The sequence below is a fragment of the Mus caroli genome, unplaced genomic scaffold (genome assembly GCF_978045245.1).
Source record: "Mus caroli unplaced genomic scaffold, Mus_caroli_1 scaffold_11, whole genome shotgun sequence".
NCBI classification, from domain to species: domain Eukaryota; kingdom Metazoa; phylum Chordata; class Mammalia; order Rodentia; family Muridae; genus Mus; species Mus caroli.
The window spans coordinates 121,998,433-122,024,705 of NW_028227266.1; the positions used below are offsets into that span (position 1 = coordinate 121,998,433).

The 26,273-nt window shown below is 45.0% G+C and overlaps 1 protein-coding gene across 3 annotated transcripts in view; it reads right to left on the reverse strand.

Moving 5' to 3' along the window:
• The window catches only part of Zdhhc3 (zDHHC palmitoyltransferase 3), a 51,035-nt gene that overhangs the window by 24,097 nt on the left and 665 nt on the right, over positions 1–26,273 (reverse strand). For 2 of the 3 annotated variants that reach the window (XM_021172453.3, XM_021172455.2), the window contains exons 2-3: positions 13,892–14,221; positions 1,237–1,361 (exon numbers count right to left, since the gene is read on the reverse strand). In XM_021172453.3, coding sequence (XP_021028112.1) covers positions 1,237–1,361; positions 13,892–14,197 — 431 coding nt within the window. In that variant the 5' untranslated portion in view covers positions 14,198–14,221. Of the gene's footprint in view, positions 1–1,236; positions 1,362–13,891; positions 14,222–26,273 lie in introns of those variants that run through there. The other variant, XM_085828220.1, reaches the window with a different exon arrangement.

Consider the following 26,273-nt stretch of genomic DNA (forward strand, 5'->3'; position numbering starts at 1 on the left):
CATACTCTAGACCAGTGGTTTAGACCACTATGGTGTTGCGAATGAACTCTCTGATTCCTGGACTAGCCTTTGTATCTCTAACCACCTTCACTCACTGCTGGTCACTCATAACTATTTACATTCAGTCCTCACAATGAGGAAGGGACTTGGCCTGAGAACTGCCCTGGATTTAAAACACTAACCTCTCCAGCTTCAAGGTCAGGCCTCCAGGGTGGCAGAAAGGTAATAAATCCATCTCAGTCACAAGAAGCAAGACACACACCTCAAAGGCAAGTTTAACCCAAGACAGAGCTCCTTAGGAAAAGCAGAGCTTACCCATCAATCACTTACAGCTGCCTCTGTGTAAATCAACTTCAAACTGGAGGACCTAGGTAAAGACTGAGCCCCATGAGGCTCTAGAGGCAGAATGGGGAGGATCCAGACCTATTCAAGTATCCACTTGCTATGTGACCTTAAAGCAGTCATTCGACACCATGAGGCTAGCTTCCCCATCCAGGGCATCATCCATCCAACAATCTCTTATTTCTAGGAGTGGCAATGAAGATAGAAATGAAATTGGTGATGATGAGAGAGAGTAGACTAAGGAGTTGACTCAGGGTAGACTGAGGTGCTGACTGACACATGAGTTACAGAAACAGATCCTTTCACTGAGACTGCACAAGAAAGTCCTTTCAGCCACTCAGTGATCTCTCACTTATTCTCAGTCTCTCTCTCTGCAGTGCTTCAGGCTAGCAAAGCAATTTCCTCCAAACCCTTCTTACTTCAAACATATAGTGTGTTGTGAAGATAACCAAATGACACTAAAGGTCTCTGTAATTTGTCATTTATAACTGTAATTCCTTCTTGTGATAAAGAAATGCAATTTTTAGCTCCACATCGTCTCATCAAGAAGACCCAAAGAACCTTGATGATACAAAGGGAACTCGCAAAACAGCTCAGAGGGAAAATGGACTTCTGCTTAAGAGCTGTGCTCGTCACAAGCTCTGCAAGTGTTGCTTCAAGGAAGGTCTGAGTGGTGCCTTTGTCTCAAGTACTGGACACTCACAGATTTGGCAAAGCTTTGAGTTATCAGGAAATCAGAGCCTCTCAATCTTACAGACACTCAAAGAGAGGTTTTATCAGGCATCCCTTGCCCACTCAAATGCCTTTTCCAACCTAGTGGTCACTCCTTGCCTGGGTGGGACACTCAGAAGTCAGTCCCAGTGCTGGCCTGGTGCTGTGGAAAGTCCACGGTACCTGCAGTGGTGTGCCCGGTCGGGCTTGATGCTGCAGCACTTGGGACACTTGTACACCACCTGCCCAGGCTTCAGCTGAAGGCTCTCGATGAACTCTTTAGTGGCATTTCCTTTGGGCACTGCCCCCTAAGAGAATAGGAAAGGCATCAGGGTCAGTTGTCACTCTGTTAGTGGAGGCAATTATGTCAAAGCCCCCACACACATGGGGTCTGTGTTCCAGATCACAACAGGCCACACTGACCTTGGGATTCATGTTTTGCTTTCATTAGTCAGCACTGTTTTTGTTGATCTATTCTTCCCCCTGGGAACATCATGGCAGCGGTTGGGCTGTCACTTCAGAGCACTGCCTTTGGGAAGGGCCACTGCTGAGAGGCATATCCCACAGCTCACCTCTTCCATGACAAAACAAGCTGCCTGATATTCAGTGGGCTCTGCTTTGCGATGTGACTATTCTGAAGGATGGGCACTCTGTATTCAGTGATAGGCACCTTTGGTATCTGACATGTTATTCCACACTGGTAATATATTAATACTTCGTACTCTGGTTCTGGAGTCTGTTTGGACTCTGCATCCATCTGAACAGGACACAGACATGCCACCAACGTGTGCAGGGTCTCAACAGCCAGTGGCACCAAGTACCTACCTTAAGCTAAGTCCTGTGCTCACCATTCGTCACTATGGACTCAGTCTCCAGGATTTGTGTTGTTTTCCTCCCATGTGTCCACCTTGCCTCCCCAACAGATGTTGGGGTATATGTGCGGTGGAAATTACTGTATTAAGAGATCAGAGGCAGTAGCAGCCAATAACTAATAACCAGGGGACAGAAGTTTTAAGACATTGGTGTCTAAGGGCCACTGAGAAATGGAAGGGCATGCTCCAGAGAGAGCTGTGGGACAAAAGTGACTACAGAGGTCATGTCAGGCCACAGGCTGTGGGGTGGGGGTTCTCTCTGGGTGGTCCAGTGTCATTAGTGCTACAGGCAGAAGCGCAGGCCCCTGTGCTTTGTGAGCCAGATGAGAAGACTAACAAGACTGACTTTTGGTGGTTCACTAAGGACACAGCAGAAGTGGAGGGGAAAGGCGGGTACAAGACACAACAAACATGTAGAACAGAACTAGCTAAGACTGTGGGTGAGGTGGTGACCGCAGAGAAGCACCAACAGAGGGTAAATGTGTCAGCCACAGCAGAGTAGCAGAGAGGCAGCTGACCCAGGAAAAGGTGTCCAGCAGGATGCCTTAAAATATGGATCAGGAAAAAAGGAGCAAGCAGTGGCACAGCACAGGGGTGGCACAGCACACCTGGGTCTGTTTTAAGTCTAAGTCCCACACTTGACAATGGTGTAGCCACAACAGATGTCATCACTGTGCCTTTGCTTCCTATTAAGTGGCCCATTCGTCCAATACCTGGGATTTATGGCACACGGGAAGTTTATGGGAGGTACTTGGATGGTGCTGCACATAGCCAAGTACTCAGGATATGATCATTCAGATTAGGAGCCCAGCAGTGCACCAACACTGAAGCTATGAAGCACTACAATACACCCAGACTCTATGTAGCACTGCTGTGCAAAGTCAGCAGGGAGCAAAGCCTGTGTACCTGTGCTGCACAACAAATCAAACAGGATCCAGAGGTTGTGTGTGTAGGGGTTGGGGGCTTCACACAGAGTACCACTTCCCCCACCCCCTGACTAAGTCTGACAAACCGGAGCAGGCCAGCAAGGCAGAAGGAACAAAAGCTGGTTGTTAGGATCTATCCTATGGAAGAATTTTAGGAAGAGAAGAACTTCTTTTTTTTTTTTTTTTAAATTTTATTTATTATTATACATAGGTACACTGTAACTGACTTCAGATGCACCAGAGAGGGCGTAAGATTTCATTATGGGTGGTTGTGATACACCATCTGGTTGCTGGGATTTGAACTCAGGACCCCTGGAAGAGCAGTCATGCTCTTATCCGCTGAGCCATCTTGCCAGCCGGAAAAAAACTTCTTAAGAAATGCAAAGATGGGGCTGGTGAGATGGCTCAGTAGGTAAGAGCACCCGACTGCTCTTCCGAAGGTCCAGAGTTCAACTCCCAGCAACCACATGGTGGCTCACAACCATCCGTAACGAGATCTGGTGCCCTCTTCTGGAGTGTCTGAAGACAGCTACAGTGTACTTACATATAATAAATAAATAAATCTTTAAAAAAAAAAAAAAAGAAAGAAATGCAAAGATGCATGCAAGTTGTGGTTTGCTTTTGCACCCGAGATGTCTCACAGGGAACAGACTCCAGCTAAAGTGACTTCAGACACTGGCCAAATAACAGTCCTTCTGCACTGCAAAGAAGCAATGATGGGAGCTGTGGAGTGCAGACACAGATGCAGTGAGGCAGGCCAGGAAAGTACCTGAAGGTACCAGCTCCCAGAATTTCCTATAAACCTTAGAGAGCCCACACAGGGCTGCCAGAGGAAGCCCCTTTGTGAGGGTAACCAGAGCCTCATGTAATATTCTCACATTGTTTATTAGTCAGCTGGTGATTAGAGCCTTCCTGAAAGTGTGTCTCCAATTGCACAAACTCCCAGAAGACCAAGGTCCCACCTGTCCAGCCACCTGAGCCTGTGATGAAAGTGCCTTGAGGGTTCTAGCAGGGTCCCCTCCCAATCCCCACCAAAATCCCCTCTTCCACATTTGTCTGTTTGAACCTCAGGGCTGTGGAAACTGTTACTACCTCATGGAGAGGAATTCTGTTTTTTGTTGAGCGCAGTCCTCCACTGGTGCAGGGCATGGGTGGGAACATCTGCTGAGATACTCTACCCCTCTACTCTTTAACCACGCCACAGGAATGTCCTGAAGCCTGCAGACTGCCAAAGCCTACATACATATCCAAACACACTCAGTTTTCCTCTCACTTCCAAACTGATAAATACTTGTTTATAGTTTATTTAAAAAAGAAAATAGAGGTAAGAAGAGGGAAAAGGAAAAACCTGACTTGATCACCCAAGAGAAGCATTACCTACATCATGAAGCACTTTACAAGTATTTTCTCTCAATACTCAAGTAGGCTGTGAACACTTAAAATGACATCAACCCCATCACAAAGCAAGTAAAACATGGCTAACTCAGTCCACAAAAGCACATACGAGGGCTACTGGAGTTTTCCTGCTGGGCGTGGCATAGCCCTCTACCCTCCTGTTCAGTGGTATCCTGGCTGCCACATGTTATCCAGGCTAGAAATCTAGTGGATACCTTCAGGTCTTCTCAGTTTGCCACACCCTTCATCTCTCTGCTAAGGCTACTTCCACCTAAAATTGCCCTCAATTCCACAATCTTCTTCACACCACTATCACAGGCTTTCCTGGCCCTACCAGCTGCTGATTATTTCCAGGGTAAACATTCTAATTGTGAATGCCCATATGATTTTTGTCATAAAGCCCTCACTAGCTCCCTGGTGACTATGGATCAGAGTTTGAGCTCCTGGGCCAGGTGCACAAGCCACACCTGACCCTGGCCCCAATCTAATACTGGGTTCCTCCTGACACAATGCTGTCGTGTGTGTGTGTGTGTGTGTGTGTGTGTGTGTGTGTGTGCGCGCACGCTCCAGGGCTTTGGAAAAGGCACCACACACATGTCTCAAGATTCTCTTCTGTCCCCAGGACAACATGTTAGCACCATCTAAAGCCCTCTAGAAGTTTGGCAAGAAGCATTCAAAGTCCTCTGTACCTATTTCAAAACCAGTGTCTTCTTCCTAAGAGCCTGAACCTGGGGCACTGCCCACAGCAGGACCCTACAAGCAACTCTGACTCCCACAGTCTAAGCTGGCATTCTCGAGACACACTGTAAAATTACATACCGCATCTCCAACATGACTGTAAATTCCCAAGAGGACAGACACAATGTCTTTCAACCTATAGCCTAGCAAACTGCTCAGGGCCTGGCATTAGGCCTGCATTCAATATACCTGAGCCAAATAATAATGCTACAGCAGACATTTATTAAGTGTTTATAAAGTACAGGCATAGTTCCAAATGTTTTGTGACTGAAAGCATTTTGTCAGTTTATTCTGACAATAAATCTACAGATGGGCAGAGACTATGCGATCCCTCATTTTTTAGAACCGAGTAAAGCAGAGTCAGACAACTCCCAGGACATGTGGCTAAGGGACAGCAGATTGAGGATCCAGGCCCAGACAACAGACAAGGCACAAACATATTTACTAGGTAGTTTTAATAAGAGACTTAGACTGAGAAAAGCTTTTTTTTTTTTATTGTTTTGATGCTATCTATCACACTCTACTGCCAATGACTGTATTAACAGTACATGAATAAGAGAATTTAAAATAAGGCTTGTTTCACAGCTGAGCATCTATACCTCCAGATGTGGTGGTACATTGTGGCTGGTGGCCACTGAGCAGAAATTGCCTCTCTCTCCTGCAGACCTGTACCACCTTTGAGAGGACACAAGTTACAGGTTAGGACAGCTTAGTTCTGAGACAGAATAAGCTAGTCCTTAAAAATCCCTGTTTATCAAGGTCTGTCAGAATATTCTGGGCCAGAAGGCTGAAGACTGATGCTCCAACTTCCTGGCACTATCTCCGAAATTTGTCTCAGTTCTGGAAGCTGTGTTAGGCTCCCTATATTTTCAGAAAGTATTGGCTGCCCTTGGATTTCTGATGGGGTTGAAAGACTACTTATAGTTTCATAGCCAACCCAGGCTTTGTTTTGTTTTGTTTTGTTTTGTTTTTTCGAGGCAGGGTTTCTCTTTATAGCCCTGGCTGTCCTGGAACTTACTCTGTAGACCAGGCTGGCCTCGAACTCAGAAATCTGCCTGCCTCTGCCTCCCGAGTGCTGGGATTAAAGGAGTGTGTCACCACTGCCCGGCTTCAATCCAGCTGTTTAACATTGAGAAAATATATTTGAGAAGATAGTTTTCAGATAATGTACAAGCTAAACCAGGGTGTAACATATGGATTTATAAGTCTTTTAAGTTAGGATAGATGACAGAGTGTTCTATTTAATTGACAAAAATGGTGGACTGGGTGTTAGGTCTATCTTGTACTTTATAAATTACAAAATGGTAATAGTCGTGCTCAATTTATCTGTGAGATAAAAGAGTCTTTAAGTGGACAGAAAGGGGCAAGTGTGGTGGATGGCCCTCATGTTTGTACTTTGATGTTAATTCCAGTTTCCCAGGATTGGCTGTCTAGAAAGAAGAGTGAGTCAGTACTCACTTTTCTTGTGAACCTTTCCCTAATGAATAAAGAAACCAATCACTGGACAAGTAAGTGGGACTTCTGGGTTGGACAGAAGAGAGGAGGCAGGAGAGAGAGGGGAGGGAGGAGAAGAGAGGGGGACTTTTGGACAGGGATAGTGAGAGGACAAGGTGTAGCTACTAGTATCTCCTGGTTTAGATGGCAAATCCGCCAGGATTAGCCACCAGAGGATTTAGATTTAATATGGCTTACAAGATTAGGATTCTAGTTGATGTGCCCAGCGATTAAGTTACCACTGATTCAGAAAAAAAAGAAAGGAAGGAAGGAAGGAAGGAAGGAAGGAAGGAAAGAAGGACGACAGAAAGAAGGAAGGGAGGAAGAAAGGAAGCTTGTTTCAATCATGTCTAGAATAGAGCATACAAAGGAAAGCAGTGGAGACAAGGAACTCCCAACAGAGACTGAATTTAAAAGGAGAAAAGCAGCAGCAGGAGGAGGAGGAAGAAGGGGAAGGGGAAGAGGAGGAGGGAGAGGTGGGTGTGGTGGTGCACAGAAACAGGTGGGTCTCTGAATTCAAAGCCAGCTTTATCTACACAGCCAGTTTCAGGCCTGCCAGGGCTACACTATATTACAAGAAAGAAAAAAAGAAATGGAGCTGGAAGGATGGCTCAGTGGTTAAAAATACGAGCTGCTTTTGCAGGGGACCTGAGTTCAGTACTCACATGAGGTGGCTCACACACCTAGCTCCAGGGGGAACCCAACACCTCTGACCTCCACAGGCACTGGCACAGATGTGTATATACCTACTTACCCATACACACATACACATAGTTGAAAAGAATACTTCTGAAAAGAAAGAACGTACATCACTGATTCTTTCATATGATATCAAGGACTTGGCATTGTTATCCACTTGCAGCAAGATAATGAGAGGTACTGTTATCTCAAGGCTAGTGTCACATACACATAACCGTTGGTTTGAGCAAAAATGTCCCAGGAGATGTATACAAGGGCTGGAGATAGGTGACAGATAGATTTCTTTTTTTCCCTCTCTAGAGCAAGGAGGGCTTTCTTCTGGTTTTGTAGATTGTTCGGAGGCAGGTGTGAAGAGCTCCTTGACATAAAGAGGGTTCTGAACCCTACACTGACCCTGGATGACCCTAACCAGCTATGGGAACACACCAGGATAAAGTCTCCATAAAGAAATACCAGATAAATTAAGTTGAGCCCCAATGTTTCCATTGATGATATGCATAGTGAAGACTACAGTGTTCTCAGACAGTCACAGAAATTGGTGTTTTGTAGAGGGGTTCACAGGGTCTTGAAGTGGAGTACTGGCAGGTAGATTGTTACCACACCTTTCTTCAGTTCTCGGATTTGAAATAATTTATGGGGTTAATAAATGTTAGGCCCAAGGAAAGGAAAGGCAGAAATGAGATGACCACAGAGTCATGCAATTGTGGCAACTGTGCAATGTGTGGCTTTAAACTTCCTGGCAGCGGGGACTGTGTCTCAGTTTTCAGTGTTTTCTGGGAAGGACAATGCCAGAGAATGTATATATCTATAGCTGGACAGGAAGAGATGGAGAAAGCAAAGAGGTGAGGGGCAAGGAGTATAAAGGGCTCCAAGACAGGACGAGTTCCCAAGTCTAGGCTATCTTCAAGTGTGCCTCCTCTAGAAACCAGAGGCATTTGGGCAACTCCTTCATGTAACTTGCTTGTGCCCCAGGACCTGGTTGGGTCTGATCACATATATACCACTTCCATTTGATAAAGGATTGCTGCTGTGCACACCCTACTTTATGACTTGGTGGGTCAGCTAATACCTAGCTCATTATAACCACCTCAGGTTGCATGGTAACCTGGTGGCCCATTGTCAAAGTTTTGTTTCCATTAAGGCTCAATGGCAGGCCAAGAGCTGATTCTCAAAGGGAGAATAAGTTGTATGTATATGATGGTAGGGCCTTGCTCCCAAAATCTCAAAGGTCTCTTCTGTGATTCACCTATAAGGGCCTGCCAAAGGCTCCAAACAACATCCCTATCTGCCATTGCCACTTCAGTTACCATTGGGTCTGCTGGATTATATGGCCTCAGTGGTAGAACAGCTTGCACATTAGCCTGGATCAGTTGAGGAGCCTTTTCCTATTCCAGGCCCCACTCAAAGCCAGCAGCTTTCCAAGTCACTTAGTATATGGGCCCAAGTAACACACCCAAGTGTGCTGTCTCCAGAATCAAACAGACCCACTAAATGGTGTACCTCTTTCTTGCTGGTGGGAGGAACTAGATGCAATAAATAATCCTTTACCCTAGGATGAATATCTCTGTGTACCAAACCACTGGATTCCTAAAAATTTCACTGAGGTAGAAGGCCACTGAATTTTGGTTAGATTTATTTCCTATCCCCTGATGTTCATAAATGTTACTAACAAGTCCGAAGCGGTTGCTACCTCCTCCTCACATGGTCTAATCAGCATACCATCAATGTTTTGGACCAGAGTGTGCTCTGTCTATCCTGAGGAAGAAACAGATGCTCAAGCTCCCTATCAGCTAAGTTCTAACATAGGGATGGAAAGTGAAAACTATACAGGGAAAGTGTGTACTACTGGTCTTGCCAACTGAAAGCAAATTGCTTCTGGCGGTCTCTATAGACGAGTACTGAGAAGAAAGCTTGTGCTGAATCAAGAGCTGCACACCAATACCAGGAGACCACAGCTGCTGCAACGGAGTCACTGCTTGATTAAGTTGGTGATAGGCAACTGTCATTCTCCATAACCTGTCACTTGCACAGGTCAAACAGGAGTTAAAGGGAAATGGGGTAGGAGCCGCTCGCTACGCCTGTATCTTTCATGTCCTTGATGGTGGTACTCATTTCTGCACTTCCTCCAGGGATGTGATATTGGTTTTGGTTTACTATTTTCCCTGGCTGAGGTAACTCCAATGGCTTCCATTTGTCCTTTTCAATCATAACGGCCTTCACTCTACAGGTTAGAGAACCAATGTGGGAATTCTGCCAACTTCAGTATATCTATCTCAATGATACATCCTGCAGCTGGGGAAATAACCACAGGATGAGTTCATGTGGAACTATTCCAGAACATAGAAAATGCCATGAGTGAGAGTACACAACTCAGAGTGGGCAAGAACAGTACCCAGTGAGACCAAACTGCAGCAGGGCCTGTTCTCACCATGCACATCTGGCCCAGAGGCTGAGTGAGGTATCCGTGTGCCTTTTGGATCAGCTGTCTGCTCTCAGTCTCTGTCTCTCTCTGTCTCTTGTTGATGGGCCTTTCTCATCTCCAATTTCAAATGGCACCATTTCTGTGTTCCACACACTTGGGAGTAAGTTCTCTTTTCCCCTGGCTGTGTGACTCAACTATGGCTGTGCTGAAGTCCAGAACTACCTGCCGATGGTTCAGAAAGCCATCATGGCTGAACTGTCCTAGTGTTACATCTAGAATGAAAAGATCCAGTTGGAAGTGGTACAGTCTATTGGGAGACCATGATACCTTTTCTGTTTCCCTTTCTCTTTTCTCTCCACCTTTGTCAGTGCTAACCAAAAAGACATATAATGCAAATATTATTTATAACCTCAGGGTGTAAGCTGTTCTCCCAAAATTATAGACAATAAGAATTACTGATATATAAGACATCTCTTCTCCACTGGAAATTTCCCTAGAACACACAATGATTCCAAGCTAGAAACAGATCCCACTTGCTGATGAACCAGGAGCCTCTAATTGATGTGTTTTACCTGAGATCTGGACTCCTGACTCTGTGGCACCTTGCTGGCAATTCCCTTGTATAGCTCCACTTCACTGTTTTACATACGGGTCTGCATGTTATCATGTGCTTCTCGCAGAGGCATGGAGATCCTGTAATGCGGCTCATCCACAGGACATGCTTTGACATGTTTCCCTCATTAATGGTAGTTATTTGACAGATTCTTTGTTTATATCTATGGGTAGCTACTTGGTACTCAGGACTGTGGTCCTCACCTACTGTGGTGGTTAATTTTTAGTGCCACAGTCTAGAATTACCTGGAAGAGAGTTTCAATGTGGTCTATATCTGGTTGACCTTTGAGCATGTGTCAGGGGCAGGGGGAGATGACTGTTTCAGTTACATTAACTGATGTGGGAAGACCTAACCCAAAGCAGGCAGCATCACTCCCTAGGCTTGGGTCTTGCACTGTGTAAGAGTAAGCTCAGCAAGCACAAGCATGCATGCATTCACTTATTGCTCTCTGCTTCTGACTGTGTATGGATACTTCAAGAATCTGCTGCATTCTTCCCTGCATGATAGACTGTAACCTGAACTGTGAGCTAAAAGAAATTCCCCAAGTTGCTCTTGTTAAAGCTTTTAATTACAACAAAAATCAAGGTGAAAGAATCAAGGTGAAATCCGGGTTGTGTTGCAAGGGCTCCTGCGGAGGTCCCTGCAGTAAGCAGGAGAGCACAGTTTGTGAGAGCAGCCAAGTGCCAGCAGACTCTTCCTGGTGGTACCCAGCCCCCCTCCCCCGCCCCCCTCATGTGCCTTCTAAACAATGAGTCCATCTTCCACCATCCAATCCTGACTGGCTTCCATTGCTCACCTAACACCTCTGCTTGCACCTAATACACAGCAGTTTGACCACTGAGAAGCTTGGTTTGGCTTCCTAAATCTACTCCTTCCTAGCCCTTCTCATGCAACAAGTGGCACCAGCACCCACAGTTGTTCCTGGTCAGACCGAAGGTTTTCTTTGTGATCAATATCCATTTGTTAGTTTTTCTCAGACCTGGTTGAATTTGAGGGCTCCAGGAGCATTTTCAAGTGTGTTAATACCTAGAGCTCTGCCCCTCCAAAGACTAGAATAGAACCCCCGAGGGCGGGGGGCAGGCACCTCCACTGATTATTTTTATCATGTAGCCAGACTTAAGAATCAGTGGCTTACGGGCGTGGTCCCAGCACTTGGGAGGCAGAGGCAGGCGGATTTCTGAGTTCGAGGCCAGCCTGGTCTACAAAGTGAGTTCCAGGACAGCCAGGGCTATACAGAGAAACCCTGTCTCGAAAAAACAAAACAAAACAAAACAAAACAAAAAACAACAAAACAAAAAAATCAGTGGCTTAGCCAGGTGTGGTGAATTCCTTTAATCCCAGCACTCAGGAGGCAGAGACGGGCAGATCTCTAGGAGTTCTACAAAGAGTTCCAGGACTTACACAGAGAAACCCTGTCAGCCCTGTCTTGAAACATCAACAACATAACCAGTGGTTTAAAATAAGCTCCAAGTTCATCAGCTTCTGTCCTCTTAGCTTGATCCAAGCTAGTGCCATGTCTTCTCTAAATGGCTGCCCATGCCTTTAGTCTCATCCTGCAAGTATCACCTGAACCTCACTGCCAGCACAATGTCCTTACACTTGTCTCCCCAAGGTTAAGGAGCCTACAAGGTCTGGTGCGATCTTGTCTCTGTGGCCTGTTTCACCATGTTTTAGTAGCATGCTCCAAGCTCAGGCCTTTGAACCTCCTTTCTCTGCCTGAATCTTGTCTGGAAATCTTCCCATGCCCTAGCCTACAGCTTTAGGCCATTCAGGTCAGCTCCAATGGCATGACTATGGAGAGGCCTTCTTGGGTTATCCCAAGCCAGTGGGGTACCTTTAAAGCCTACTGCACCCTCCTATTGCTCTGACAGCACCTAGCAATTCTACCATTATCAATTCATTAATCACCGGAATGTGAGGTTCCAGGGGGCAGAGGTTCTGTCTGCCTTATTCCCAGCTTTACCTGCTGCTTGGGAAAGAACCTCTTGCAGGGCTGGCATCTAAGTCAACACAACTGTTACCCACCCAGCAGGGCTTTGCACTGTTGCTATAGACATCCTTGTCCAAAGATACTCTGGTCTTGTCACTGTTTAGTTAAAAAGTCTTACAGCCAGACTTAGTGGCACACACCTTTAATCCCAGTGCTTTTAGGAGGTAGAGGCAGGCAGATCTCTGAGTGTGAGACCAACCTGTTCCACACATTGAGTTCCAGAGCTACATACTGAGACCCTGTCTCGAAAAATAAAATAAAAATAAAAATTGGGGCTCTAGACGCTTTCCTCTCCTATCTTTGTTCTTCCATAACTGCAGGGACTCCAAAGGTAAATCCCTCTCCCCTGGTCTTCCCACCCCAACGATGAGCTGTGGAGAGGAGCCACTGCCTGTTTTCTGAGTGGGGGATTCCCCCTCACCTCTCAGCACCAACCTTGGATTGGCACCCCTCCCTGCTTGTGCATAGCAAACTACACTTCCTCTGTCAGGGCTGTCCTCACCTGTCTTTCCAACAGAGGCATCTTGATGGGAGAGCCGGTACTGAACTGTGAGCTGAAGAGAAGAATATAATTTCCTTCACTGTCTCCAATAGTAAGGGCATCACACAAAATTCTAAATAAATCTTTAGTTTGTTTTAACTCTTTTATACCCTTGTGTATGGGGCACTTTCAAGAATATACAAGCTCTCCACTTCCTTAGGAGGTGACTGTTCCACTCTCTAGAAGGTACCATCAACACTGGGTCACAGGCACCAGGCAATTCTATCTGGACCAGTCACACAGGTAACTGAGCTAGGAAACTGTTTTACCTTGAGAGGGATTAATAATCCACTTTCAAGAAGAAAACTGTTTCAGCCCTGTGGTCTGTGCTGTACTTTCCTGAGGTTCACAGGAACTGTGGTGGCCATTAGCAGGACTTTCTCAATTTAATGGCTATCACCCCCATACTAAAACGGTTAATCCACAGGGAGGGCTTCACCATGTTACCTGCATGGGTATTTCCCATTCAATACAATGAAAAGTCAGGAGGGCTTGATTCAGGAAATAAGAACTATTCAGTGGCCTTTGCTCCAGTCGATATATTTACCTAAGTCATTCACTGAGAGGTGTCTGTTAGTGCCACACAGGCCTGGCCAGCTTTTCAGGGGAGGGGAGGAGAAATCACCCCCCTGCCAACGAGGCATCCCATCATGTAGCCCTGGCTGTTGTCTACCTGCCTCTGCCTCCCTGGGGCGAAAGCTGTGTGCCACCACACCCAACCTTAAAGAAAGGATTCCTGTGTAAGCTAAGTGAAGACTAAACCTATCCATGTCCTGAAACTGGATGTGGCCTGCTGTAGCATCAAACCAGCCCAGGTCTTCACTATCCTCCAACTTGCTTTCTGCTCTGAACATCTGGCCCAGTCTCTAAGGTTATCTGATTACATCTTCCAAACAGAGGCTGGGTTTCCTCTTGACACAGAAAGCTTATCAAACACGTACAGCAGTGTGTACACAGTGTCACTCAATCTGTCCCCATAAGCTTCGTCCCTAAAGCTCCAATGAGGAGCAGCTTACGTTTCCACCCAGCCCTGGTCACCCTTTTTACACATCCCCAAGATCCACGGAGGGGAGCATGCAGGCTATGGCCATGCCAGGGCCTGAGGGAGAGAATGTGGGCTGGTCAAAATGAGCCCAGACATACTCACGGGGTCCGTCAGCATGGCCCGGCAGTGGGAGGCCAGGGCCAGGAAGGCCAGCAGGTTGAACACAATTCCGTTGATGATGCTGTACGCGTAGTCTCGGGATGGAACCAGCATGACAAAGAGGACTACAAACTCCGCATAGAGGACCAGAAACCAGGTGACAATGGCACAAGCAATGCCACAGCCATCTCGGATAAACCACATGGCTCCCGTAGGACCAGGGAAGGGAGGTGGGGCACACTTCTCTGGCTGGAGGTATTCTGGTTTCCGCTCAATGTCTCGGAAGTGATGGGTGGGGATAAGCATCATAAGCTATTCTGTCCATACTGGCATCTGAAAGGAAAGGGAGCGGAAATATGGTGTTATCTTAGCAATAAGGACACATGAGCCAAGTGCTTGTGTGCATCTCCCCCCCCACAGACACTGCCTCAGCATCTCTTCACTTAAGGGCTGCCCGCTCGTTCTGTCCTCACCACTGTAAAGCAAGGATGCCTTCCCTAAATCTTCATATGAAGGTGAGAATGAGAAGACCAGACAGGGCAATGCCTTGCCCAAGAGCAGGCACGTCAGACAGCAGTACAGCAACTACAGGTGGGACCAGAGCCTAAGTTTCCCTGACTGTGAGACCACTGGGCAAATAGCCCATTATACTAAATCCGGGAGCACTGAACTGAAATGGCTCGCTTCTAGGGCAAGAGGCTCTGAGTTCTGCTCTCTTTGTGAGAGATGGGGCAAGAGTAGAGATACTGAACAGTGTGTTCAAATGTATTTCTTACCACAAGCCACTATGTTCCCACCTGTGAAGCACTGCCCCTGCCAGAGTTGTTGGTACCAGAGCTAGAGGGTTCTGGGGAGGGGCTTATGTTGAACACCCTTCATAAGTATTCTCTTCAAAAGACATTATTCCAGTGGAAAAGTGGTGGCTAACCAGCTTTTATCCCAACAGTTACAACACTGACCTCCGGAGATACAATGACTAAGAACTGGGAATGAAACAGAACAAAGTATAGTGAAATAAGCATGAAAACGCCATAAGAAAATCATTACTTTGTATGCTAACTTTAATAATAATAATTACTATTGGCTTTTGAGACAAAGTTTCTCTGTGTAGCCCTGGCTGTCTTGGAACTTGCTTTGTAGACCAGGCTGTTCTTGAACTCACAGAGTCCACCTGTCTCTGCAACCAGGGTGCTGGGATTGAAGGAGTGGGACCATCATGCTTGGTTAAATAAAGAATAAAATACAAATACATAAAAAGCTTTAAACAAACAAAAAAAAAAGAAAATTAACTAAGAATCAGTATTGCATGTCCATCCACAACGGGCTAAAGAACAGAGCACAGAGACGTCCTCTGTTCCTCTCAGCTGCTATACTTGTTGTGACACTAACCAGAATTCTCACTGGGAATTTGATGGCTCAGCTCATTCCCACATATAGAAACCATGGAAAGGCACATGTAGCACAGTGGCTTAATCTTTGGAGAGCAAGTCACTCTACAGGAGAAGAAATGGCCGTGTGCAGCCCCAGCCCACGGTCTCTTGAAAGCTCTGGGTTTTCAATGGCCTTGTTAGACTAACCTAAACTTGAATTCTCCTTTTTCCTCATCAGAAAGAAGATATGGTTGGAACAGAGCACAGTCATGAAAGTGGGAAAGCTAAACAGAGTGAAATGTTGCTTAGGCTGATCATGCACAGTCCAGTTCTGCTCCAAATTAGCTTAAGATTCAAGACAGGTGCCGGGCGTGGTGGCGCACGCCTTTAATCCCAGCACTCGGGAGGCAGAGACAGGCGGATTTCTGAGTTCGAGGCCAGCTTGGTCTACAAAGTGAGTTCCAGGACAGCCAGAGCTACACAGAGAAACCCTGTCTCGAAAAAAAAACACAAAAAAAAAAAAAAAAAAAAAAAAGATTCAAGACAGACAGGTAGCTAAGTGTATGTCACATACCTAGCTAAAGGAACAGAGTAATAAATTAGAGTACTGTCCTACAGCAGGAACACAGTGCTGGAGAACAAAGCTGTAACATACAGAGAGTAATTAACTTTCTCCGTTGTGACACAATGTCTCTTGGTCATCAACCAAAATTTTCTAGCTGAGCAATCCCGTGCTTGCTCTCTGAGGAAAGTTCAGTGCTGCCTGAACAAAAGATGTAGGTTCACTTTCTGAAGCACTAAGCAGGACAATGAGAAACTGAGACCAGGAATGTATGGGAACTAACCTGTGCCTAGCAAATTCTAGAACTTAAATTCTATTCAACTACAAATCAAACCCAATAAATAGCTAATATCCCACAATAGAAGAGCAACACACTCCAGGGACAAGCTTTCTTCCACCGAGTGGGTCTGCATGTTTATCACCTGTGTTCTAGCAATTTCATTGAAGCTCAACCCTACAGAAGGCCTCTGGTGGTTTTGCCTGGTGAAAGAATTACCCAGCTAAGGCGGGGGCTGTATCCACATGCAAGCCTCAGGTACCCACTCTGAATCTTTACAGAAAAGTTGCTGAACCCAATTGCCACCCACTAAGAAACAGATCATCGTGACTTAGCTTCCTGTGATGTAGATGGTCAGTAACAAACACTCCACTGCCCTGACAGCACATGCTCCTGTCATCTCTTTCACATTAGTGCTCTATCTAATTATCATGAGGGCTGTATTTTTCATAAATGGGAGACCACTAAAGTTAAATACCCAGTGACAGAGGTAGGTAACTTCATTCTGCTCTTCAGCAGCTTTTCGTTCTCAGTTGTATATGTAGCAATGGTGTCAAGGAATGGTGTCACTAAAGTTTTTTGTAGAGTTTTACTAAGGCATAAGCAAAGTTTCCCAGGCAATTGGAACCTCCCACCCCCTTTTTTTTTGGAGAGGAGGTTGGGGGATTGAGACACAGTCTTGCTGTGTAGCCTTGGCTAGCCTGAAACTCATAGAGATCCAACTGTCTCTGATAAAAGGCATGTACCACAATGCCTGGCTCAGTCATATTTGTTTCAAAACAGAAACACCTGTCAATCATTTGGATGGTTAGATGGAAACATCAAAATAAAATTTAAGAGAAAAGAAACAGGGAGATTGAGTGCATACAAGATGGGACTCTTGCTCCTGTCTCAGCACAATAGCCACTCATTTTTTTCTAGAATAATTTAGTGAACACCAATGCCTTGGATGCATCCTTAGGGCTTCACGGTCACCAACATCAACCTGTGCAGATCATTTTAATTTCAGCATCTCTTTGTGTGGCTGTCTTTCTCTTCTGTAACTAACCACTGTTCCTTCTGGGTCTACAGTGCTCTCTGCATACTTCTGCAAGATGGCAAGGCTAGTAAAGATCTTACTAGAGGTATCTGTAAAGAAAGGGTACTCATTTGGGGTGTAAGGCTCCTTCAGGGAACATGTAGCCCTGCCTCTCACTTGGCACTAAACAGCCCCTCAATACATGTGCTCATTAGTAAATAGAAACCCCAGGGCCACAAGGCCTGGTCTGCTTCTTTTCAGGTAAGAAAGCTTAGACCAAGCAGGATCATGAAATAGGTGAACTAATATTTACAAAAGAAGCCAGAATGTTCTGGAACCAAACACTGTACAGAAGGAGCTATTTTCCAACCCTTTGCTGGGAACAAGAGCCTGCTTGATGTGGAAGATCAGGAAAAGACCCACCTGGCAAAACCAGAGGCCAGTGCCATGCTGAGGGTGGCTTTCCCACCCATATCCAAGTTTCATGATTATCCCAAGAGTGCAAGCAAGGTTCCCTAACACCTGGCCATTCTAGAGGGGAGAAAGATACAGATTTCTGAATCTAATTTTTTGTTTCTTCTTTGAGCACAACTTCTAACTGAATCCAACCTCCCTAGCAACCAACAACCACTGACCAGTGACAGTGGTTAGTTACAGAAGAGGAAAACTGCCACCTCTCCCAAGGCCCTAGCATTTATATACCCTCTGAAAAGTCCCCAGAGTTCCAAATGTCACACAACCGCAGAAACCACGCCTCTGCTAGAGCATGAGGCAAATCATAGTCAGCTGCTGCAGTCCAAAGCAGCCCCATACTCCCAATACCTTGGGTTAAAACAAAAGCATAACATTTTTTAAAGAAACCAGAACTTCAGAATTCTCACTAAAGGATCCAATGTGGGAAAAGGTGTCTATAATCCCTTCCAACAACTTTGGAATCCCTTCTCCAACTGTTGGAGACTTCCTCCAACAACAAAGGTAGAAGACGACCTTTCCTTATTGTCTGGACTAAGCTTACAGCTCAACAGCAACTCTGCCAAATTCCACCTCCCTTTACCTGTCCTTGCTTCCGAGGAGCCTGGTAAAGCTGGATGCTCAAGCTAGGAGAGGCCCAGGATTATCCCCTTCCCAACACCATTCCTTACAGGCCAGCCATAGCTTCAGAGGAGTAGTCTCCTCTAGGGTCCCCTCCTAGCCCCTTTACCCTTCTCCTTGTCTGAAGTCTCTCTTTACTCAACACAGCATGATCTTGAAGGAGCAGGCACTGTGTGCAAAGAACTGTACAGCACTCCACCCCACCCCTCCCTTGCCCCACCAATCCCTTGAGATTCGAGGGTAGGAATGTGGGTATTGCCCTGCTCTGCTCCCCCTTCCCCCATCCAGGAAGACTGGGCTCATTTGTTTTCCTAGGCTGACTTACAAGCCCCATTTTGTTGAGCTCTGCAGCCTGGCTGCATGCATTATGTGCTCAAATTCAAAGTGTTTGCATGAAGGAAGTTGTCAAACAGGTGACTAACAAGTAGTGCAACATGGGGTAAGCAGGATAAAAACAACAACAAAGCAAAAATCGCAAAACCACATGAGCGCAGAGCGAGATGAGCAGACTTGTCCATCCCAGGGTAAGGACTCATGAAGAGTGGGATGTGAAAAGTACAGACAGAGGTGAGGAGGGCCTGGACACCTGGCAGGGAGGCCTGGGCATCTAGGCTATGCACATGCAAGGCTGTGTTGGAGTGGAGAAGGAGGAGTTGTGAGGGACTATGCAACCCTATGGCAAGGCCACCCTGGCTGTTGACAGATAAGGCAGATGAGATGGCGAAGTCCAGAAGCCAAGGAGCCCAAGAGGGCACTAAGGCAACTGGCTCTAGTCCTATTTCAGTGATACTAGGTTTTCTGTTCCTCTAAGTGGCTACCAGTTCTTCACCAAAGATCTGAGGAAAATGATCTTTTTCCTAATCTAAATTATAGCAACCTATACTGTATTTTGGGGATGCTTTATAGCATCAAAAGGAGCTCTCCCACCATGTGTTAGTAATCACTAGTTGAAACTAATAATTCTCACCTGATAGAAGAATACTCAAGGACCAGAGAGGCACAGGAACAAAGCCTTTGGCAAGAAGACAGGGGATTTAGAGTGGAGGAAAGCATTTGGGAGTGCTGGGGTTCCCAGTCTTTAATTGTACGTGTATAAGTTTGTGTGTAGGTATGTGCATGGACATGGACATACTTGAAGAGGTCAGAGGAGGGCATCAGATCTCCTGGAGTTGGAATTACAGAAGACTGAGACTCCTGAAATGGATGCTGGGAAACAAAGTCAGGATCTATGGAAGAGCAGCAAGTCTCTTAATGCTCCAAGCTCACAAGCTTAGATGGTATGATACATGTCAGAATCTACTTTGAAGTGTGTGTGTGTGTGTGTGTGTGTGTGCGTGTGTGTGAGTGTGAGAGAGACAGAGACAGAGAGGCAGAGAGAGAGAGAGAGACAGACAGACAGACAGACAGACTGAGACTGTAAGGGAATTAGGTGAAAATGTCCTTAAAGGCTTATAAGCCAGAGCCAAAATATTTGAAATTGGTGCTTAAGAAACTCAAACCAAACCACCTTCTTCTGGTACAGAGTCTTGTATACAGCACAGGATTCACTGTGCTTGACAGCAAACATGTTCTTATACCACAGGCAGGCAAGCACAAATGCACTGCATGAAATGGCGCCTGTGGCCCAGAGCTCCCGGGGCTTGACTGCTGGTTGCTTCTTGAGGTGTTACTCATCTGTTCACAGATGGGCAGCTCCAGGCCTTCCTACTGTGACCCATTACTCAGGCTTTGCATTTGCTAGACTTATAGGCAGAGTCCAGCTACCATGGTTATGGTTCATGATCACTTGCTGGATAAGGGCAATTCCCTATCAGTCTACTACTTGCCCTAAGAAAAACCTGGTTGCAGTCCTGCAATCAAAGGTATGACCATCACATAAACACACAAACTCTCAAAATATATTGTGAGTATGTATGACATTCTCAATGTATTAATAAAAATTTAATATTTAAATAGAAAGAGCAAAGACCCACATGCTACCTTCATCCCAGCCAGTACCCCTGGTCCTTTTCTACTTCCTCTGTTCCTGAAGGGCAAGATCCCCTCCTGAAGTCTTGAAATACTTCAGCCAGGTCTGATTCTGAATCCTTAGACTCCCTTTTAAATCACTGTGTGAAGACTTTGTTTCTAAAACATTACACCCACTCACCCAATCTAGTTCTCCCACCCACAAGTGCATTCCTTAACAGCATGAAAGTGGATTTGAGGCTGTGTAAAGTAACGGGAGCAAAAGACAATGAGCCAAGCTGGTAAAGCCAATTCAAATCTTCCCCAATTATTTTCCCTAGTCATAAAGACAAGGGTCATCTAAATATGCATGCAACACCAACTATCATGATTAAACCATTTAGGTCCCAACAAGTAGAAACTATATAGATAAATCTGTTTCATCAATTTACACATATCAGTAAGCTGCAGGAACTCCTAAATGGGAGACTCAGGGTCAGTCCCAGCAAATCTATCATGATGGATGCTGTAAGGAGAGGGCCTGGCTGCTATTCCCCTTAAACTCATCCTAAACATTTAATTCCTGTTTAAACTAGTTTCTATCAGGGTTAAATGACTTTCAGTCCTCACAGTCCCTTAAAATGTCATCTCAAACAGTCTGGCATCTTTTCAGAACCTTCTTGAAATATACCTAGAGAATTTACATCATCTACTTCTCCCTTTGTACCAAAGCCTTAAGGTGAAGGTCATGCCAAACTGCAAATTCGAAGGTGTAGAGAAAATACTATACTAAGGCTTCTCCCGCCCTTTTCCTGATAGGCGGGAGAAGTAGATTGAAGCCAGAAATAGAATGTTTAGTTGTTAACTAAATTTTTGTAGGTTTAACTCCTGCCAATCTAGTTAAGGTCTTAGCTTAATTAAAGCAATTGATTTGCATTCAATAGATGTAGGATATAGTCTTATAGTCTTTATCAGAAATTAAACTTGTTTGTTTTCTTAGGGCTCTGAAGGCTCTTGGACTGTTATATCCTAAACTTCTATATGATTAGTTGGGGTGAAAGTGGAAGAGCAAATGTACTTATAATTGTTAGGGAAGGACAAATAAAGTTGTATTTGGGGTTTATGTGATGCGTTAATACTTTGGGCTTATTATTGGTTAGGTACTCATTGCTCTTGCAGAGGAGCTGGAGTTAGTCCTCAGCACCATATCGGGCACACATACATACCATATGCACAGACAAAAAGTGAATAAATAAAATCATTTTAAAAATTAACCTGGCAAGCAGAAAATTCATTTATCTGAGCGACACTTAACCTAAATTTAACAATGCCAAATGACTATGAAACGTATGCCCATTTTCTGATGAAACTCCAAAAATCCAGTAATGAACAAAGAATTACTATATTTGAAACACTTCAGTAAAATAAAAGAATGAATCACTACTTCTCCACAAAGGTAAGGGTGTGGCCAGAGCCTGACAGAGCAAATCAGGCAGGCAGACCTGGCTCTATCTTGCCTTATGGGAACTCCACACAGTCAAGATTGCTTCCCCCTCTGCTTGTCATTTAAAAAAAAAATGTAAAGGGAAAAAGTAAATGTCACATCTGTACCCCACACCTTGTCTGTACTAAAGTTCACCAAAACCCAGACAATGGCAGGGCACGTTTCCTCCTGTCCTGCTGCACACTGACCATCGTCGTTTGTTCTGGAGACCAGGTCTCACTGTACTTCTCTGATCGACTTGAATTCACTAAACATCCACCTGCCTCTGCCTCTGAGTGTTCAAATTAAAGCTGTGACACACCATACCCTGCCAAATGTTTCCTTCTAACGAACTGACCATTACATTTCCAATTTTTGGTAATGCTCAACAGAGCATAGAAAAGCATTTTTTTATACCCAGGCTAGCCTGGGCCTCAACACCTGCCTTCACTTCAAAACAACAAAAAGCAAAGCAACAAAGCAAAATGAAAAACCAATAGAAGATTCCTTCTTCCAGAAGCAATTAACAAGCCCTCTGAAACAAAACCTCCTGGAAATCCAATGAGACTGGTTGGCCTCTTCCATACTTGGGTCAGCTTGTTCAGAGCTCAGAGATGAAGTTCAAGCACCCAGTAGGGAGAAGCAGGCAGAGCTCTGTGAGTTTGAGCCCAGTCTGGTCCATAGAGTTCCAGGATAGCCAGGGCTACATAGAGAGCCTGGCTCAAAAAACAAACACTCCAAGTTAAACTGTATTTTAAGCCATTTTTCCCCAGTATATATGTATTTTTGAGATAGGGTCTCACTCCTGCCTGACCTGTGTGTGTGTGTGTGTGTGTGTGTGTGTGTGTGTGAGAGAGAGAATGTGTTTATGTACTCACCGTGCATGATATGCAGGATACATGTGTAGGTCAGAGGACAACTTGTGGTAGTAGTTTTTTCTCCTACCATGTGAGTTCTGGAGGTCAACCTGAAGTTGTCAGACTTGGTTGGAACTTTTACCCACGGAGCTATCAAGACAATATTTAAATCTTTGTAGGTCCAGAATTAGGATGAGTTTTATAAATTAGCAAGAAAGTAGTTTGGGATAAAGTGGGGCTAAAAGATTCTAGACACAAAGCAAGTGAGCAGCCAAGCCCAGTGCACAGCACTAGAAGCCCTGGAGTCTGTACACTACAGATCCTTATCTTCCTAACCAACCTGTCTTTCTGGATTCTCTGCTACTGACTTGGTCTGGAAATAAGACTTTATGTGCCAAGGTTAAGACTTACCACAACAGGACTGTGGCTAGGGGTACTAAACTCAATTTGTTAAGGTGAGAGTCTGAACTCACCCAAGGTACCCCCACCCCTGACACTGAATGGGAGACAACCACCAGCCTTAGTCATTGAAGAAAACCCAAACATTTCAATCACGTGTTTGTGCATCCTGAAGGCCACAAGTCCCAGGAGACTACAAAGATATGATTTCCTAACTTTCCTGCAAAGTGCTGGGATGATGAGAGCACCGACATTTGCCTCTAGCTCTATCGCTGTCACATCTGACTGCCAGGAGTAACTTGGCTAAGTGACTCAGGAAATTTCCCAAGAGGAAAGCAAACGATTTTCAAAAGTGTAACTAGAAACGGCATGGTGTCAACCTCCTTCCCTTCTAGGTCAATACTGAAATATTATCCCCAGTTTAGCCCTCAGTCTTTGAGCACAGCTCTTAGGGTGGTGTACTATATACCTGGAAAGTGGGATGTGTGACTCATTTTCTCACACAGGACCTTATGAAGCTCAGACAGGCCAGCCTCTTAACATGAAACATGGAGGAGCCTTTCCCTAATAATGAAATAATAAGTGTGGCTCATGCATTGCTACCAATTTTTCCATCGCTATGGTCCCAAACCACAAGATCTAGGACAAGACATGCAGACTCAAGGTTAAATTATAAAAGGTTGTTTATATCTAGTATTCATAAATAAGGCCCAGGCAGGACAAATGCAAAGAATGCAAAGGAAACAGATCCTTAGAAAACATCCCCTTGCTGAGGTTCTAAGAGTTCAGAGCACTGCCCCAGGCGCTTTTGCTAAGTAGCTTTTATAGCTTTAATGAACCGGGGTGGGTGGGACATATTTACTTCTTCTTTACATGTTATTGCTGTTAGTAGCAGCTCTTTTCCCTCTTGTACTCGGTGCTTAACTTGCACAATTAGTGCCTTATTATAGCCCTAATTACAAACCAGCTCAATTGAGTACTTCATTTTACTATCTGGTTCATGTACTAGCTCAAGGGCCTGGACTCCTCAGCTATAGTAAATCCTATACGTCTTTTAAGCAAGTGCCTAATTCTTCATGTTTTTTGGTCCATGAGAACGTCAAGTATTCAAAGTCATTAGGACACGAATGTCTGGGTCTCTAAGCATGTATATTATACATCCAACCCTTCCCTTCATTCCAGATATACCAGATTCTGCTCTGGAGGGCTCTCTTCTTAGCGATTTGGCACTTAGCCTTACTTTGCACATAACTTTTTCCTTTATCTGATAAAGTGAACTAAACAGGGACAGGACTTAATCACATTCCGTGTTCTTCTAGAAAGGGTTCAAGAGAAGTGAATTCAGGCTAGAACATCCATCCTTGCTTTTGAAACGAAATCTGTGGCCTAGGGATATGACTCCATGACAGAATATTTTCCCAGGACTCACAAGCCTCCAACACCAGCATCAAAAATTGATTAATTGAAACTGAGCAGTATTTTACAGGATAGTTACTTGCCTCATAACAAACATGGGTGTTCTGCATTAGGTCCCCTGGTAGATGACATGGAGTTTGTGAGAGGCTACAGAAAGTGACATTTGGGAGCCACAAAGCCTCCACTCAAATCCTGCCTCTGCTACATATTAGTTATGTGCTCTGTGACTTTGCTCAGACACTTATGCTTTCTGTGCCTCCGTTTCCTAAACTGTAAAATTGCCCTCTTAAGTCTATTCTGAGAATTGAATCTTTGTAAAGTTCTTAGCATACAATAAGCATCACACAGTGTCATAGAAAGTTAATAGAGCCTGGGTTTTATAAAAGACACAACAACAAAACAGCATGAAACAAACAAAAACCCCAAGAGAAATGAAAAAGCAAACTGGTATAACACAATATAATGTGCCATCCTTGGGTATTTCATTTTTCTGGTTCTTTGAATAGCTTCAATAAATAAGAACTATGCGTTATGAGGTTTAAAGACATCTAATGCACTCAATGAATATGATGAAAATGCTCTAGCAGCACATAGGAAAAATAACTAGTGATGGCAGCAGTGTTCCAGCAGAGAATATAAACTCCACTGTTCATGTTTCTTGAAGTCTTCTGAACCTAATACCAGATATTACTCATAAAATCAGTCACCAAATAGATAACACTGACCCTTCTTCACAAAGAACCTGCTGTCTGCTGTCGGGGGTAGGATATGCCCGTGTGGTGCTGGGGAGGGAACCTAGGGGCTTTGCACATGCTACTGTTCTGCCACTAATACACTTTTGAAGATATGCCCAAAGACTTTTCCCTAGGAAAATGACTCATAGTAGTTAAACTCAAGTCAAACTTTCTTTCAGTATCTTTTCTGACTTTTCAATCTTCACCCTACCCCACCCCCACCCCACTATATACTATTAAAATGGTCTCTCTTTCCAGTCATCTCTAGCACTAGATACTCTACTAGCAGGAGTCCCTTGCTATTTCACCAGTTCCTCAAACAGAATCTAGTTGTCCAACCAGGGATGGTGTCTAGGTGCTATATCAAGTGTGGCATCTGTTCCTCCAAAAGAGGAAGAAAGCCCTCTAGCTCCACCTTTTCCAGTTACCCTAGAGGGCAAAGTCCAACCCTACAGGAAGCCGTCTCAGGAGCACCTGTAGTAAGTATTATGTATGGACGCAGGAAATTCATATCCAGTCTATCAAGAAGAGGCTATCATTTGAGGGCTCAGCAGCTAACAGTTCAGTACCTAGGAATATAGCCAGGCACTTCCTGTTGCTGTTGACATCTCAGCATAGTCAGTAATCCACTATGACAACTCTAATCACCATGCTCTGTGGCTATGCTCACAAGAGCCTTCCCTTCTATCCTGAAGGACTCTGGTTAGTGTTCTGTTTACTTACTTAGCACAAGAGAAGAAAAGCCTTTTTTCGACGGGTGGGGGCAGTGTCTTTGAGACAGGATCTCACTATGTGGTTCAGGCTGTCCTTGAACTCACAGTGTAGAGCAGGCTGACCTCGAATTCAGAGATCCGGCTAGCTCTGTCTCCCAAACGCTGGGATTAAAGGCAAAGGGTGGCCCAGCACCTTTTATTTCTTGATGATTAAGCGGAAGGGTTACTTTTGTTAAAAATAGAACACCTGGTAAGTTAAGTCTCTACCAACTCTCTCATTTTCTCATAGAGACCCTTTAAAACTTGGTTCATATCCCCTCTCTTCCTTAAAGGGCCCCTCACTATGACCCCCAGCTTCACCTTGCAGGCATCCTTTCTGGATAACCTAGGTCCCATATCCTCCCAGGGTCGGTTTTCTTTCATGAAGCTATTCATCTTCCCCGGCGATCCCTTCCATCCAGGCATCCCGAAGTGCAAAACACTCTCCTTACTCTCTTTGGGACAATACTCCAGCAAC